Source organism: Taudactylus pleione, unplaced genomic scaffold, assembly GCF_031769625.1.
Source record: "Taudactylus pleione unplaced genomic scaffold, aTauple2 ptg000080l, whole genome shotgun sequence".
Lineage (NCBI taxonomy): Eukaryota > Metazoa > Chordata > Amphibia > Anura > Myobatrachidae > Taudactylus > Taudactylus pleione.
Window position 1 is genome coordinate 11539526 of NW_028284482.1, and position 13519 is coordinate 11553044.

At 41.4% G+C, this 13519-nt stretch overlaps 1 protein-coding gene across 1 annotated transcript in view; it reads right to left on the minus strand.

Moving 5' to 3' along the window:
* Positions 1–458: 458 nt before the first annotated feature.
* Positions 459–13519, minus strand: part of GTPBP1 (GTP binding protein 1) — a 30125-nt gene continuing 17064 nt past the window's right edge. The window contains exons 3-12 of the mRNA XM_088468087.1: positions 13021–13201; positions 12086–12434; positions 11715–11838; positions 8986–9100; positions 8696–8840; positions 8254–8436; positions 7993–8128; positions 6809–6987; positions 5780–5953; positions 459–3998 (exon numbers count right to left, since the gene is read on the minus strand). Coding sequence (XP_088324213.1) covers positions 3906–3998; positions 5780–5953; positions 6809–6987; positions 7993–8128; positions 8254–8436; positions 8696–8840; positions 8986–9100; positions 11715–11838; positions 12086–12434; positions 13021–13201 — 1679 coding nt within the window. The 3' untranslated portion in view covers positions 459–3905. The remainder of the gene's footprint in view (positions 3999–5779; positions 5954–6808; positions 6988–7992; positions 8129–8253; positions 8437–8695; positions 8841–8985; positions 9101–11714; positions 11839–12085; positions 12435–13020; positions 13202–13519) is intronic.

The window sequence follows — 13519 nt, forward strand, 5'->3', positions numbered from 1 at the left end:
ACTGTACACACTGAACAACAGCTGTGATCTTCTAAACAATATTGGTACAATCATTGGGATGTTGGTAAATGCATTTGTGTCTGTCCTTGTATTGGGTGCCACATACAGAGTTATAAAGAGCCAATACGCCAGTAACATATTGTGCGGCTAGCAGAATATAGCGAGATTGCCTTTACACACAGTTTTCCAATTTAGCTGATAAACGTAAGGAAAATCTAAAATCACAACGATTTTGAGGCAAAGTGCTTGAACCCACAGGAAGAACAGAGTCTTATGTGGTGCATTGCCCGGTAGTAATAAATTGGTTAAAATTATAAATCAATTTACTTTTTTTTTTGTTTAATTTTGCCTGGTATTTTAACAAGGGAGCATGGGCCACACTAATTAAGATGAATAAATATAAGATGAAAGTGTTGAGGTGGTAAATAAAGTAGAATGCAATAAAAATGTTCTAGACATTTATGAGAAAAACACACACTTCATGTATTTTTATTTTACACATAAAATGTAGCCAAAAGTGTGGGGGAAAATACATTTAAAAAAAAAAACAAAACAAAAAAAAAAAAAACACACCTAAGTATGTCATGAGCTGGTTTTTTTTTTTTTCTTCTCTTCTTTTTTTGAGAAACCACATTCAAGTGAATGGAAATACATACTAAAACACACAGGACAAGTGTCTATGAAGCACATCAGATAGTGTGGAATACAAAAACTTCTAAGCATATATATTTTAGACCCTCACATAGTGGATATTGAGCATTACTATGGCTATAAACCAGAGTCCAGCTGTATCTATCGCAAACTTAAATCACACCAAACAGAAAGCCTGCTCACTGCTAGTATGAAGCAAGTCTGGAACGGCTGCAACCATATTGGCCAACTTACTAGAGCACCCCCATTTATTTTAAAAAAAATCTATGTCAGCACCACTGTTTTCGATGTAGGAATGTGGACTAATACCCCTTTCAGACATCTCGAGATTCTCTGGAATTTGGCCTGACTCAGTCAAATTCCCACGTAGCCATGTCTGTCTGAAAGGTACCTACCCGGGAACACATTCCCAGGTAGCCGCCCCTTCAATAGACCATGGTTTTTCCCGTGACTTAAGTCCCAGGAAATTACCCTGCTTCTGCCTGAATGATGCTACCCAGGAATTTACTACTCCCGGGCAGCACCAAGCAGCTATTACATGGAGTTGACAGCACAGAGCGTCCTATAGGACGCTCAGCATCTCTCTCTCATTAATGAGCGGCAGCAGACTCTAGGGCTGGAGGGTGAGAGTACTCACTGTAATATTTGAAACTTGCTGCGTAGTGTGCCAAACCTTAAAAAATGTTATCCTTCACACAAATTATATCCTATTTTCAAGTAATCATTTTTCTATTGTTCTGTCAGGAAGGATATTGCTTGATTTCACAAAATGTAAAAAAAAAAAAACAACAAAAAAAATAGCTTAAGCCAGACTTACCATACACGAAGGTGCCAAATTCAAATGGACGCAAGAGGAAAAGTTGCTGTTGTAACAGCGTAGATTGGCCACTAACAACCTCACAACACGCCCCCCTCGCAGGCCGATCTGGCCCTGAAATCGTAGATTTTTGAAGGCAGCCCTTCGTGACTGCAAACAAAAATCTGCGGGTCAAGCAGTACCGCAAGTGTGGCATTTATTTGCGGATGTTAGAAAGTCGCATATAATTGACTTGAGCTCCCTTGAGTGAAACATTCATTGCTATATTCTGCCAGGTAATCTCACCACTGCAGGCTAGGTCAGAAACAAAACACACAAATCAGAAAAGATTTGTGACAGCAGCAACAAGCTTAATGATAGTTAGCATAATTTGCCGGCTCATTCCTAACCAAAAATTTAGGATTTGTTTATTAGAGCCACAAACAACTTCTATGGGAAAACAAAAACCCAATTAGCTTTTTATTTTGAAAGTTTCATGCTGTTAAAACAGTCTGCGTGCGACAGAGAAGAAAACACAATCCCAACTTTCCTGCCTAATATCCACTGTATAATTTACTCTAAGAAATCTCTCAACACAGGGCAGCAAACACCTCAAAGTTCCTTCACAAAAATCCTGTATAAATACTGCACAGTAAAAAAAAAAAAAAAAAATCCAAAAGACTAAGATGATTGCACTTTAGGGCTGCAGATTTAAAAATTATACATATATAACAAAAAAAAATAAAGGCCCTCATTACACCATCTCTCAGAACTTGTATGTTGAATTGATATTTATTTTAATGGCCACAGAACCGTCAAATGACAAATTAAATTGTGCTGCGCAGCAAGATGAAACTTTTATATGCTCTCCAAATTTTTTACTGCATATGTAATTGCATGTCTCCATAATGGATAGGTATCTGAACTAGTAGAGGAAGGCTCTGAATATTTATAAAGTAATACAGCTAGCAAGTGGACAGAACATAATCCCACCTCTAAAACAATATAGGTACTGAAGTGAGACTGACACAAAAATTTACTATCTGAGGAAAAGATATACATAATGAAGTATAATGCAAATGCAAGAAAACATTCAGATCTCAAAATTAAAAATCTTATAAAGCTTATTAACCAAGCAGCCAGATTAATCTTCCGCTGAAGGTGCAAACATGAACAAAGTATAACATTCAATGGCGGGAGTGACTATAACAAGGACTGTATTCTGTACACAAAATAAAACTCATCTGTTCTTTGTGTCAAATAAGCCAGATCATAGGAAACAAAAAACAAACAAAAAACAAACAAAAAAAAGAAAAAAAGTGTGTTCAAAAGCAACCACTTCATGAGCTTGGTCAGGAAGCAACATTTGTGAAGATTACACCCTTGGCTTCAGACAGAATGCAGATGCGAGTAAAGTACGGTTTAATTGGTATAGGCTTAGAATTCATTGATCCCTATGCCTAAACGTATATACTTTTCACACTGTATCAAATGAAAGCTCAGCACCCAGAGAAGAGCTTGAGTTGGTGCCATGTTTACATTGCGGTCATTTGAACTGCATATACATTTGGGCACTGTGTTATTATCCAACTGCAGTTCTTAAACAGGCTAGTAAGTCTGCATTGCATCTGGAACGTAACAAATGTAATCAAAGGCATACAAAAAAAAAAAAAAGACAGGAATAAGAAAAAAAAAAAAAAAAAGTTACTTGTGCTTTAAACTCTTTAGAAGTCTCATAACGGAGAAGGGCAGCAAGTACTCTATTAATACAAACAGCCGCGGGTCATTAAAATGTGTCAGACGTACAATCCTCTCAAGAGACCTATCCACCAATGGGAACCCAAAAAATAAAAAGCTTTAAATCAAAACTCAGCTATTCAGTAGGATCACTAACTGAACTAAAAAGGAATACAGTAATGCACAGTTCCATAACAGTTCAAACGAAATGCAGATGCAAAATTAAGTTAAAATGTTTAAAAATAAACTTAAAATCAGCAAAAATGTATCTTAAATATGGTGTTGAAAGTCTATCATATGAAATGTTAGGAAATGGACATTTTATACTGTGTGTCTTTGCATGAAGGAATAAAAAGGTTTATATGCTTCTAGAACTGGATGCAGACTCCCAATGTGCTGTTACACAGGTCCACCAACACGCTGCTTCCGTTTACCTGCATCTCAAAACAAAGCAAGACCTCTTCTTAAAGTCCATCTGTTCTTGCTGCAATCCTGCTGAGGGTGATATTTCATTTGCTCATTGTCTTCCTGGAGGCTACCATACAGTAATTCAGAATACAAACCCATAATCCCTGGGTACGAGTACAGTAACACAATGGTCAACGGTAAACAGTGGAGCCTGGTGATACTAGAGAACTGGGAGTGTGATGTTTCTCTCCATTATTTGTGGTTTGGGGTATGTTGAAACAGTTGGAAGGATAAATATGTTGAGCAGTCAAGTTCAGCAACCCCCTGCTGACACCCCACATGTCCCTTGAGACTTCACTTTATGCCTCTGTCCACCACGGCGTCTGCCGCCTCCTCCAGTTTTTGGCTGCAAGAGAAGTTTGATGTAAGCAGTCCAGTTTCTGATCTTTATACAACAAAAATTAAAACTGTTCAGGACTTATTCTACTTTAGCAGCTTCACTAACAAAACACTTCCCGGTCTTACCAAGTGAAATTAAATTTGTTATATGGAGAAAAAAAAAAAAATTGACACTCATTAGAGGAGGATAAATGCCCTAATCACATAAAGTAGCTGGATCACACGGACTGAAGGTGGTCTAGCAAGCCAATTGTTAGTGTGAAATAAATCACATTTCTTACCCATCTAAAAGACATTGGCCTGTATTCACTGTTTATTCACTTCTAGCCTCATTGTAATTGGTATAGGCAGAAGTTAGACTTCAGGCAACCTGTAGTCAAGCCCTTAGCAGCAGGAACTCTTGTGATTAATCACTCTTGTTATTATATAAGTGACAGGCCTGCATAGGATGTGGCCAGTATCATTATGTGAGCAGGGAATTGGAGGATAGATTGTAAAAGTCTGAATTAAGATAGAGGAAGGAAGCAAGGTGGCCTATGGATCTACCATGCACACCAACACTTCACTCCCATCATAGCATCTTACAAGCAAACACTGCTGCTATGAGAACCAGGTTACACTGGATCCAATGATGCTGGCATCATAGGAGATCCTATTTGGATCTCAAACATCTGTAGTAAGGTTCCTCAAATCTACAGCTGGGTACACACGTACCGATGCGTGTATTCAGTGATGCCCAAAGGGCCGACATATCAGACAGCCAGTACACGATCCGTTGCTCCATTCATCTGCCTGGTGTCGGCAGCTGGGTCATTCAGTCGGCCCTACATGCAAGCCGACGGAACTACCCGATATGTCGGCCCGATCTGCCAACATATCTAATGTGTACCCACCTTTAGATACCCTGATGATATCTCAAATAGTAACGGGTGGCTGTTACACTGTGTACACAGCACCCCATCATGGAGCGCTGTGATCCATGATCTAGAGGGCAGGAATATTCTTTAATTGGGTGTGATACAAAAGGTCGACCATAATTTGGTTGAACTCAAAAGGTCCACAGGTACAAAAGGTTGATATTAAAATGGTCACCCTTCACCCTAATCCTGCCCTTGGTACCTAACCCTCTGGTGACCAAACCTAAACTATATTATTAAAAAACAAACAAAAAAAAAAACCCAGAACAAAAATATGCATCGATCATTTCTGTGTTGAAACTTTTGTTCCTGTCGACCTTCTGTACAGACTAACTTGTCGGTTTGACCTTTTCATTGGCGACCTTTTGTATGGAACCCCTCAAATCAGTGTCTGGAAAATCTCTTGAGCAATCACAAACTTTCTACATAGCCTTAAGCTCCATGAGCGATATCGTATAGGTGTGTACCCGACATTGAGCACCCAGACTGAACGATATAGATCGTTCAGTCACATCACCCTCCCTCATCCCCGTACTGACAATAAAGTCAGGTTGCCCTGCAAGTATGGGCGATGAGACACGTCGTCAACGACCAGCGGGAGCACGCATCGCTGGTCGTTGACGTCATATCTACTGGCCGATATAATAAAATGAACTATATCGTTCAGTATATTATCAGCTAGTGGATGCGCAGCTTTACTATCAAGCATCTCATGAAGATGTCAACATTAGTTTTTTTTTTTTTTTTTTTTTTAAACTTCAAATGTAAGCAATAACTAAATGTTACAGAAACCCTTACATTCTAGTGGAAAACCAGAGTCTGTTTGTGGAGCAGCAGATGAAAATAAAATGAAAAAAACATTTAGTTGTACCTGGCCTTGCAACGGTGTGCTTCCAGAGGCATTAGCTGTGGTGGAAGTCTCCTCCATTACCGCAGTCCCCGTGCTTGCTTCCTCTTTTTTTCCAAGCGGACTCTTTTTGGTGGACTGCATCTTTACTTGTTGTGGCTTTGAGTTCATGGGCAAGTTGTTTGTGCTCTGTAACAACTAGATAACAGATACACATCTTGGCTATAAAAAAGGTAGCAAATGATTATTGCACTTCTGTTGAGAAATACTCCAGCTTTATTTGGAGTCTATTCACCTACAATAATTTTTTTAAATAAAATGATAAAAGCAACATATAATTTAAACGCCAAATAAAAGATCTGAAGCTATTGGTATGTAATGCTGCTGGATCTATTCCCGGCAGACCAAATACTGGCGCCAGAAGCACGAACAGTGAAGATCTCCGCCCTACCTTATTGGTGCCTAACCCTAATCTCCCCCCAGTGGTGCCTAACCACACCCCGATCCCTAAACCTAACCCTCCCCCTTCTGGGAGGGGTGTTTAGCCCTAACCTCCCCCCAGTGGTGCCTAACCCTAACCCCCCCCTACCCCTCCCTGGGGGGTGCCTAAACCTAACACCCCCCTTTGTTTGTGATGCCGGGTGTGGGGCTAAAGATAGGAGTCAGGATGGTACAAAGGGATGCGGTTAACATAACGCCGCCTGGAATGCCACCCGTCAGAATCTCGGCGCTGGAAGCTCGACCAGGGACTAAAGATAGGCGTATCTATCTTTAGTCCCTGGTCGAGATTCCAGCGCCGGAATTCTGACAGGTGGCATTCCAGGCGGCGGTATGTTAACCGCATCCCTTTATACCATCCCGACTAAGATCTAAACACTTCAACCTGTTCAATGTGGCCCCTTCATGGCAAGCCACATTGAAACACGTAGCAAAATTGGCTTGTGTGGTCAAATAAAAAAAAGAAGGTGCTTGCAAGTATATTCTTATTTTTAATTTTTTTTTTTTTAAAACATAAAATCGGTCTAAAGACATTCTCCGATCAAAATAAGCTACCTTGGTTATGGTGCCCACGGCTTTGGTACGGCCCTCTCTGAAGACCAGCCTCTGGTCTATGTGTAAGTACTCTGGAGTCTTGATGAATCTAAAGTGAACTGTCGCTTTATCTCCAGTGCGCAAGCAGTCGCGGCTCATACTCAGGATGGTCGCAGTTTGACGAATACTACCGCAATGTACTAAAACAGAAACATCTTATAAATCATTGACATAAATCATCAACAAAGCACCCACAACTGTCCAAACTAAAACTTTTTTGGCATTACATATTAGGAAGCGGGATCAATACACTTCACTATGTAGGAAGTGGATCAAGTAACCATTACTCTTAAGCTGGCCACACATCTAAAGATAATCTGTCCAATCAGCCAACTAGTTGATTGGAATGAAAATCTGATAAGGTATGAGAGCAAATGACAACCAATCAGCAATTTGCTCCCAAATGCCGGAAATTTGACAAAAACTGATGTTAGAACAAATTGTTTATATCAAACATTTAACAAACTTGTCTGAATGACCATTTTCATCTGTTTTCTAGCATTTAGGAGCAAATTGCTGATCATCAGTTACTCCCATACGTTACCAGATTTTCATTCCAACCAATCAATAAGTTGACTGGTTGGATGTAAGTTGGTCTAGTGTGTGGCCAGCTTTACAGATGACAAGTCGCAAGAGTGTTTAGGTTCACGACTGCCAGGTTTTGTGATGTCACTGGAATTTTATGTTACAATTAACAGCAGTAAGCAGAACAGCATTATACATGTTTTTGCACAAATCATTTGGAGATCGTGTTGAAAGAATGAATGGAAGTCTGGATGCAAAGCATACAGTCAGCCAAGCGCTTTTGAAAATGTAACTGTTGCACAATTGGAGAAAGAGGAGGACTTTAATCTGAGCTAAAACACGGGGTGAGGTACGTAAATCTACAAACAAGTCAAATAGTAAGAGTGCAGAGTGGTGCTTATTCCTTGTCAGATTTTTAATCTATTGTAGAAGTAAATCCTCTACAACAAGAATAGCATGCAATACACAAATGTATAAATAAAACACTTGTAATGTTAGAGATTGTGCAGCAGTTTGAGTTGTAACTATTTAGCAATAAAGGTAAAGTGATGGTTTTAAACGAAGGAAGGCAGATATATTTTACTCCCATAATCAAATGAAAATATGTTTAGTGTAAATACCCATTGCCTGGTATCTAGGGCTGATTGTGGTTGGGTGATGCAGCACCAAGATCTCAGCTTCAAACTCCCAGGACGCCTGAGGGTTAAGACGTGGGGAAACCATTACCATGCCCTTCCTGATAGAGGAACGCTTAATCTAGAGGGGATACAAAGTGTTACAAGTTTGTAAAGATACATAGTTCTGGTCCTGGCATGTCCAGCACACATGCCTAGGTGGTCTTCGGCTAAATTATTCAGGGCTCTATTTTGCAGTGGCCTTACCTTCTTCAAGGCAAAGGACGCCGTCTGGCCACCTCGCACTTCTTTAACAGGCATTCGTTTGCGATGTATGGACTTCACTGCAATTGAAGTAAAACTGCCTAGTGGGTCTGGTCCTAGCAGCAGAAGGTCATTTAGCTTAATCAGGCCTCTTAAGGTGGTTCCAGAAACCACAGTGCCGACACCCTGAGAATAACAGGAGAGAAGTGATCCCTCATGAACACATACACAGCAGGAATACATTAACTGTGCAAGGGATTCAGGATGGCAACAGGATAAATGCTTTTCCATAGTTTTTTTTCCTAAGTAGTATAGACACTACATTTCAGGATCACAGACTCCAGTACTTGGAATGGTTTGCAGTTTAAATTTTACATTCAAAAGACACATTTACAAGAATACCTCTGTATTGACAACCTTGGCACAGACATCTGTTCAAACTTACTGGTACTGAATAAGTATCATCAATCTGAAACTCTGCGGGTTCTTCCTCTCTGGAGCTGCTACGTGGCGACAGCAAGTTAAGGAACATCTTGAGAAGATCCATGTTCTCCCCTGTTACATTTGAGATCTGAAATATTGGACACATCCTGTGAAGAAAGTTAGAAAGTAAAATATTACTAAAACAACCAAGAAACATTTTGTGCTATCGCTGGCTACGACTGACTGAGTGATGCCTTTCTCTGCCCTAGTATGACCACTTCAAATACATTTATGTACACCGGAGATTTGCACCTTTCTGAGCTGAAGTTGGAAGCAGTGACAATAACATCATCTTTGTTTTGTACCAAGACCGGGATCTTCCTGCAACCAGGAGACTTAAGTAGCCTCTGCAGCAGCTTCAGAGTCTCTGTAAATTTAAACAATAGGACTATTATAATTTGTATCCTATTTAGCTTAAAACGTTGAAAACATAAGTTTCATTTAGAGTTTTTAGCTTTCTTTAAACTATTTTAAAAAGAAATGTGCTGAAATGTTAACTATCACACCGATTTGAAGAATGTATCTATAAAAAAAAAAAATCAAACATGAAATAAAAAATAAACACACACACGGTACTGCCTAAGAGGTTCCCAAACAGTCCTGGTTTTAAGGATATCCATGCTTGAGCACAGGTGACTTAATTAGTACCTCAGTCAATTTGATTTAACCATCTGGACTCAAGCATGGATATCCTTAATACCAGGACTGTAATGGCAGAGCTTAACCTCTGGCCTAAGAGATTCGGAGCCGGTCTCACTTCACTTTAGGTGCTACACCACACAGCATGACCTTTATAATAGCCAACATAAACCTGCTATAATTAAAATGGGAATTTTATTTTTCAGACAAATCCTTTCCTCCCAGGCAAGTGTGGGACACTATATACTATGGCAGTGTATCCCAAACGCATTCCTCAGGGAGAACTAAGTGCATGGTTTCCATTTTTTCCAGTTGGTGCACAGGTGCATTTATTTTGGCTGACCTATATTAAGATCCACAGATGCAGCCAATTATTTCACTTGTGATTCTGTGAGGAGTCCTGGAAAACATGCACTGTTAGGGCTCCTTGAAGAATGAGTTTGGGAAACACTCTACTATGGGGTATAGGAAGCAGAGACAGGAGTTTGGGCAGATAAGATTTACTGAAGCGCAAGCCTTTATACTTTTGGCTGTTAAGGAACTCAGAATTGTTCTAACAAAGAAACCAAAGACAGGTCAGGAGTACAGAACAAGAGGGAGGGAAATTCCTTCCTCCTGTAACCTGTAGGGCTGTGACGTCATGTGCTTTTTACGTACTAGAATGCCTCGTGATCTGCATTCTATATGTATTCTCGATACAAAGCTACAAGTGCTTGGGGGGGAACCCTCAGCACTATACACCAATGCCAATCTCTTCATACGCCCTCAGAGCAAGGGTTATATTCAGCCGAGAGCTTCTTCCTGGCCAGTGGAAATTGATTAGTCCCTGGTGACCTACATATTGCACACTCTGCTGAGTTCTGCAAATTGCTAATACATGGTTGGAGAAAAAGCTCCTGCAGCCTCTGTAGCGAGCGAGTTCAAAGAGGAAAAGAAAAGAAAAAAAAAAAAAAAAGTGTTGTTAGGAAGGGAGGGGGGGTCTTTACATGTGAACATGGACCTGAAGGGTTAGCAAGTTACCTTTGTGCAGTTTAAATCATGGATTGGACAGTGCATTAGAGGCTAGTTGCAGGCTAATTGTTCAATATGGGATGGGAAGAGGGAGAGCTAATTCTACAGGAGGATCTAAGGACACTAAGCTGGGGTATGTTACATAGGGATCTATGGCCATTGGGGTGGGAGGGATTTGCAACAAGGGGATCAATGGCTAACAGGGGTGATAGGAATATGCAACAGAGGAGGGGGTGGTAATGCTACAGAGGAAAAGGGATTGTGAGATTTAGCAGGGTTCAGGGCCGCCATCATGGGGGACGGTCGGGACTCCAGTCCCGGGCAGCAGCGGCAAGGAATACACAGGCGGCAGGCACTGGCATGGAGAAGGAGCATCAACCTGGTGCAACGGCATTAGAAACATGGAGCTGCAAGCCAATCACAACTCACGGAACGGCAGCCAATCATGAGCAGCTGCCATTCCGCGATTAGTGATTGGCTCGCGGCTGGCTCCATATTTCTAAGGCCGCTGTCGCGCTGAGCCAGGTGCGCCAATGCTTCTTCAACCTGCCAGTACCTGCCGCCTGTGTATTCCTGGCCACTGCCATCACCCGGGACTCTCTCTGTCAAAAATGCCTTCCCTGCCCCTCCCCCAGTACAAGCCAGCATTCCCTGTGCCCCCCCCTCCAGTCCAGCAAGCCTTCCCGGCACCGTACCCCTTGTCCAGCCAGCCTGTCTTCCCTGCCCAAGTCCAGCCAGCCTTTTATGCGCCCCCCTCAGTCCAGCCAGCCTTCCCTGCACCCTACCCCTAGCCCAACCAGCCTGTCTTCCCTGCCCAAGTCCAGCCAGCCTTTCCTGCGCCACCCCTAGTCCAGCCAGCCTACCTGCCCCTTGCCCAGTCCAGCCGGCCTTCCCTGCCCTTGCTGCCCCTAGTCCAACCAGACTTCCCTAACAACTTTCTCAAAAGCCCAAACTTTCAGAATTTTTAAACTGTTTTACACACCAATTGATGCCCCACCCCCGAAATAGCTCCACCCACATTATCCACAACTACGCCCACCTCTGCCGCATACCTCCTGGGGTCCCTACCTATTTTGTCAGTACTGGGCCCAACAATTTCTGATGGCAGCACTGGCAGGGTTTAATCTCATCTTTCAAGGAGAGGTTAACCCAGAATCAAAATTTGGAAGTGGGACCATATTTCTCATGGGAAGTCCTGCCATCTCCACCCTTCACAAATATTATTCTGTTGGGAGCTCAATATTTTACACCATGGCCATGAGTATGTAAAAGCACCATCAAAACATACATAACTGACCCACATAAGGTCAGAGACATGAACATCTTTTTACCTTGCAATATGTTTGCTGGACACATGTCGATCTTCGTTACCACCACAAAGACAGGCACGTTCAATGCTAGTGCCAGACCCAGGTGTTCTTTAGTCATGCCAACTATACCAGCATTACTGCCAACCTAAAGGAGGGATAAACATGTTGAAATATTTATGCACAATCAGATTTCCTCCATGCTTACATAATGCAGCATTTAGGGGTATTCTGCTTGTATAATCAAGAATTTAAATTGATCTGCAAACGCAAACTTACTTATGGCTATATAAAAACACTCCTCTGCAGATCCAGATAAAAACTTATAGGCGGCTAATATTTGCTTTATACTCCAAAAAAGGTCATAAACACACACAATTTAGTCTTGCTCTCACCATAAGCATGCAGAAGTCTGGAAGATGACCAGTCATTCCAAACACAGTGGTCTTCAAGTATTTTTCATGACCCGCCAGGTCAATGAAGGTAATTATCTTTGAAGACTTCTCACATATTTTTGTCCACTCCAAACTGCCTCCATGACTGTCTGGTTTATTGACAACATGACCATGGCTATCGAAGCCTAGAATGTCATTGCCAACACTGCTCGTGCGGCCAGACTCTATTTCATGCTTGTGGCGAAAGAGTTTCTGCCTGGCAAAGCCACGGCCATTGTCTAGCTCTCCGTGAGTCAGAACTCCCAATAGAGTGCTTTTCCCAGCATCCACGTTACCAACTACAGCCACCCTGCAAGAGAACACATTAAAAGAAACATATTTTAGTCTTCAGTTCTACAATGAAAGGAAATAATCATTCATGGGTGCAGTTTACAGACTCAAACAAAATAGAGAAATACTAAACAGATATTGGACAAGATTTGTAGGATTCGCCTTCCACACCAAAAAAAACCCAAAAACCCAATGGCCTATGCGAGCGCAACTTCCAACTGTTTAAGGGGGGGGGGGGTGTTAGGGTTAGGCACCCCCCCAGGACGGTATTTGAACCGGCGGCTCTTCAACCGCCAGTATTTTAATCCCATTCCTATGCAAGTTCTATTTGTTAATTATAAAAAAAACATACAGTAGTTCTCTGTGGCAAACTAATCAAATCTATACGGATCCACATACTACAGCTTTACTCATCCTTTAGGCTACCTTACAGTTAACAGGGCAGTGTCACCACTGTTTTAAGCCATATAATCATTAAGGATGATTGGTCACAGTAATATTAATAACCCAAAGAGAAAAAAATAAATAAAAAAAAAAACTACCATGTATGGTGGCAAAGTGGGCACAACATTTTTTTTCTTTTCTTTAGGCCTGTATCAACTTACCTTACTTCTAAGAAGTCATTATTTCCCACACATTTGCGTACCAGGTAGTCGCGAACTTTGCCACCAGCCTCTTGGTGCTCCCGCAGCATAATCATGTCAGCACCAATCTGCTCTGCCATGCTGGTCACGGTAGCAGCAGATGCCTCCATATCTGCCTCATTTAGACCATATTCTGTTCCGTCTAAAAAGTTAAAAAAGTCAGAACACACATGAGGTGCATCCAAATTCAGTGTACACAATCCCATGGTATACCAAAGACAATAGTGTACATTTAATAAAAAGTGTAATTTAACACCCGTCCACCCTTCTCCAGGAAGAATTATTTGGAGGGCTTATTGGGAACAAACCTATAATTAAGCTGTAGACACCAGAGAACTTCGATAGATTGGTGAGAAAAAAGTACTGACTGGAAGGTTTTAGTGTCATTAGATTTTATTGGTTAATATAATTTCTTACCCTCCAGAATATTTAAGGATGACAGTTAAAGATATCATACAGT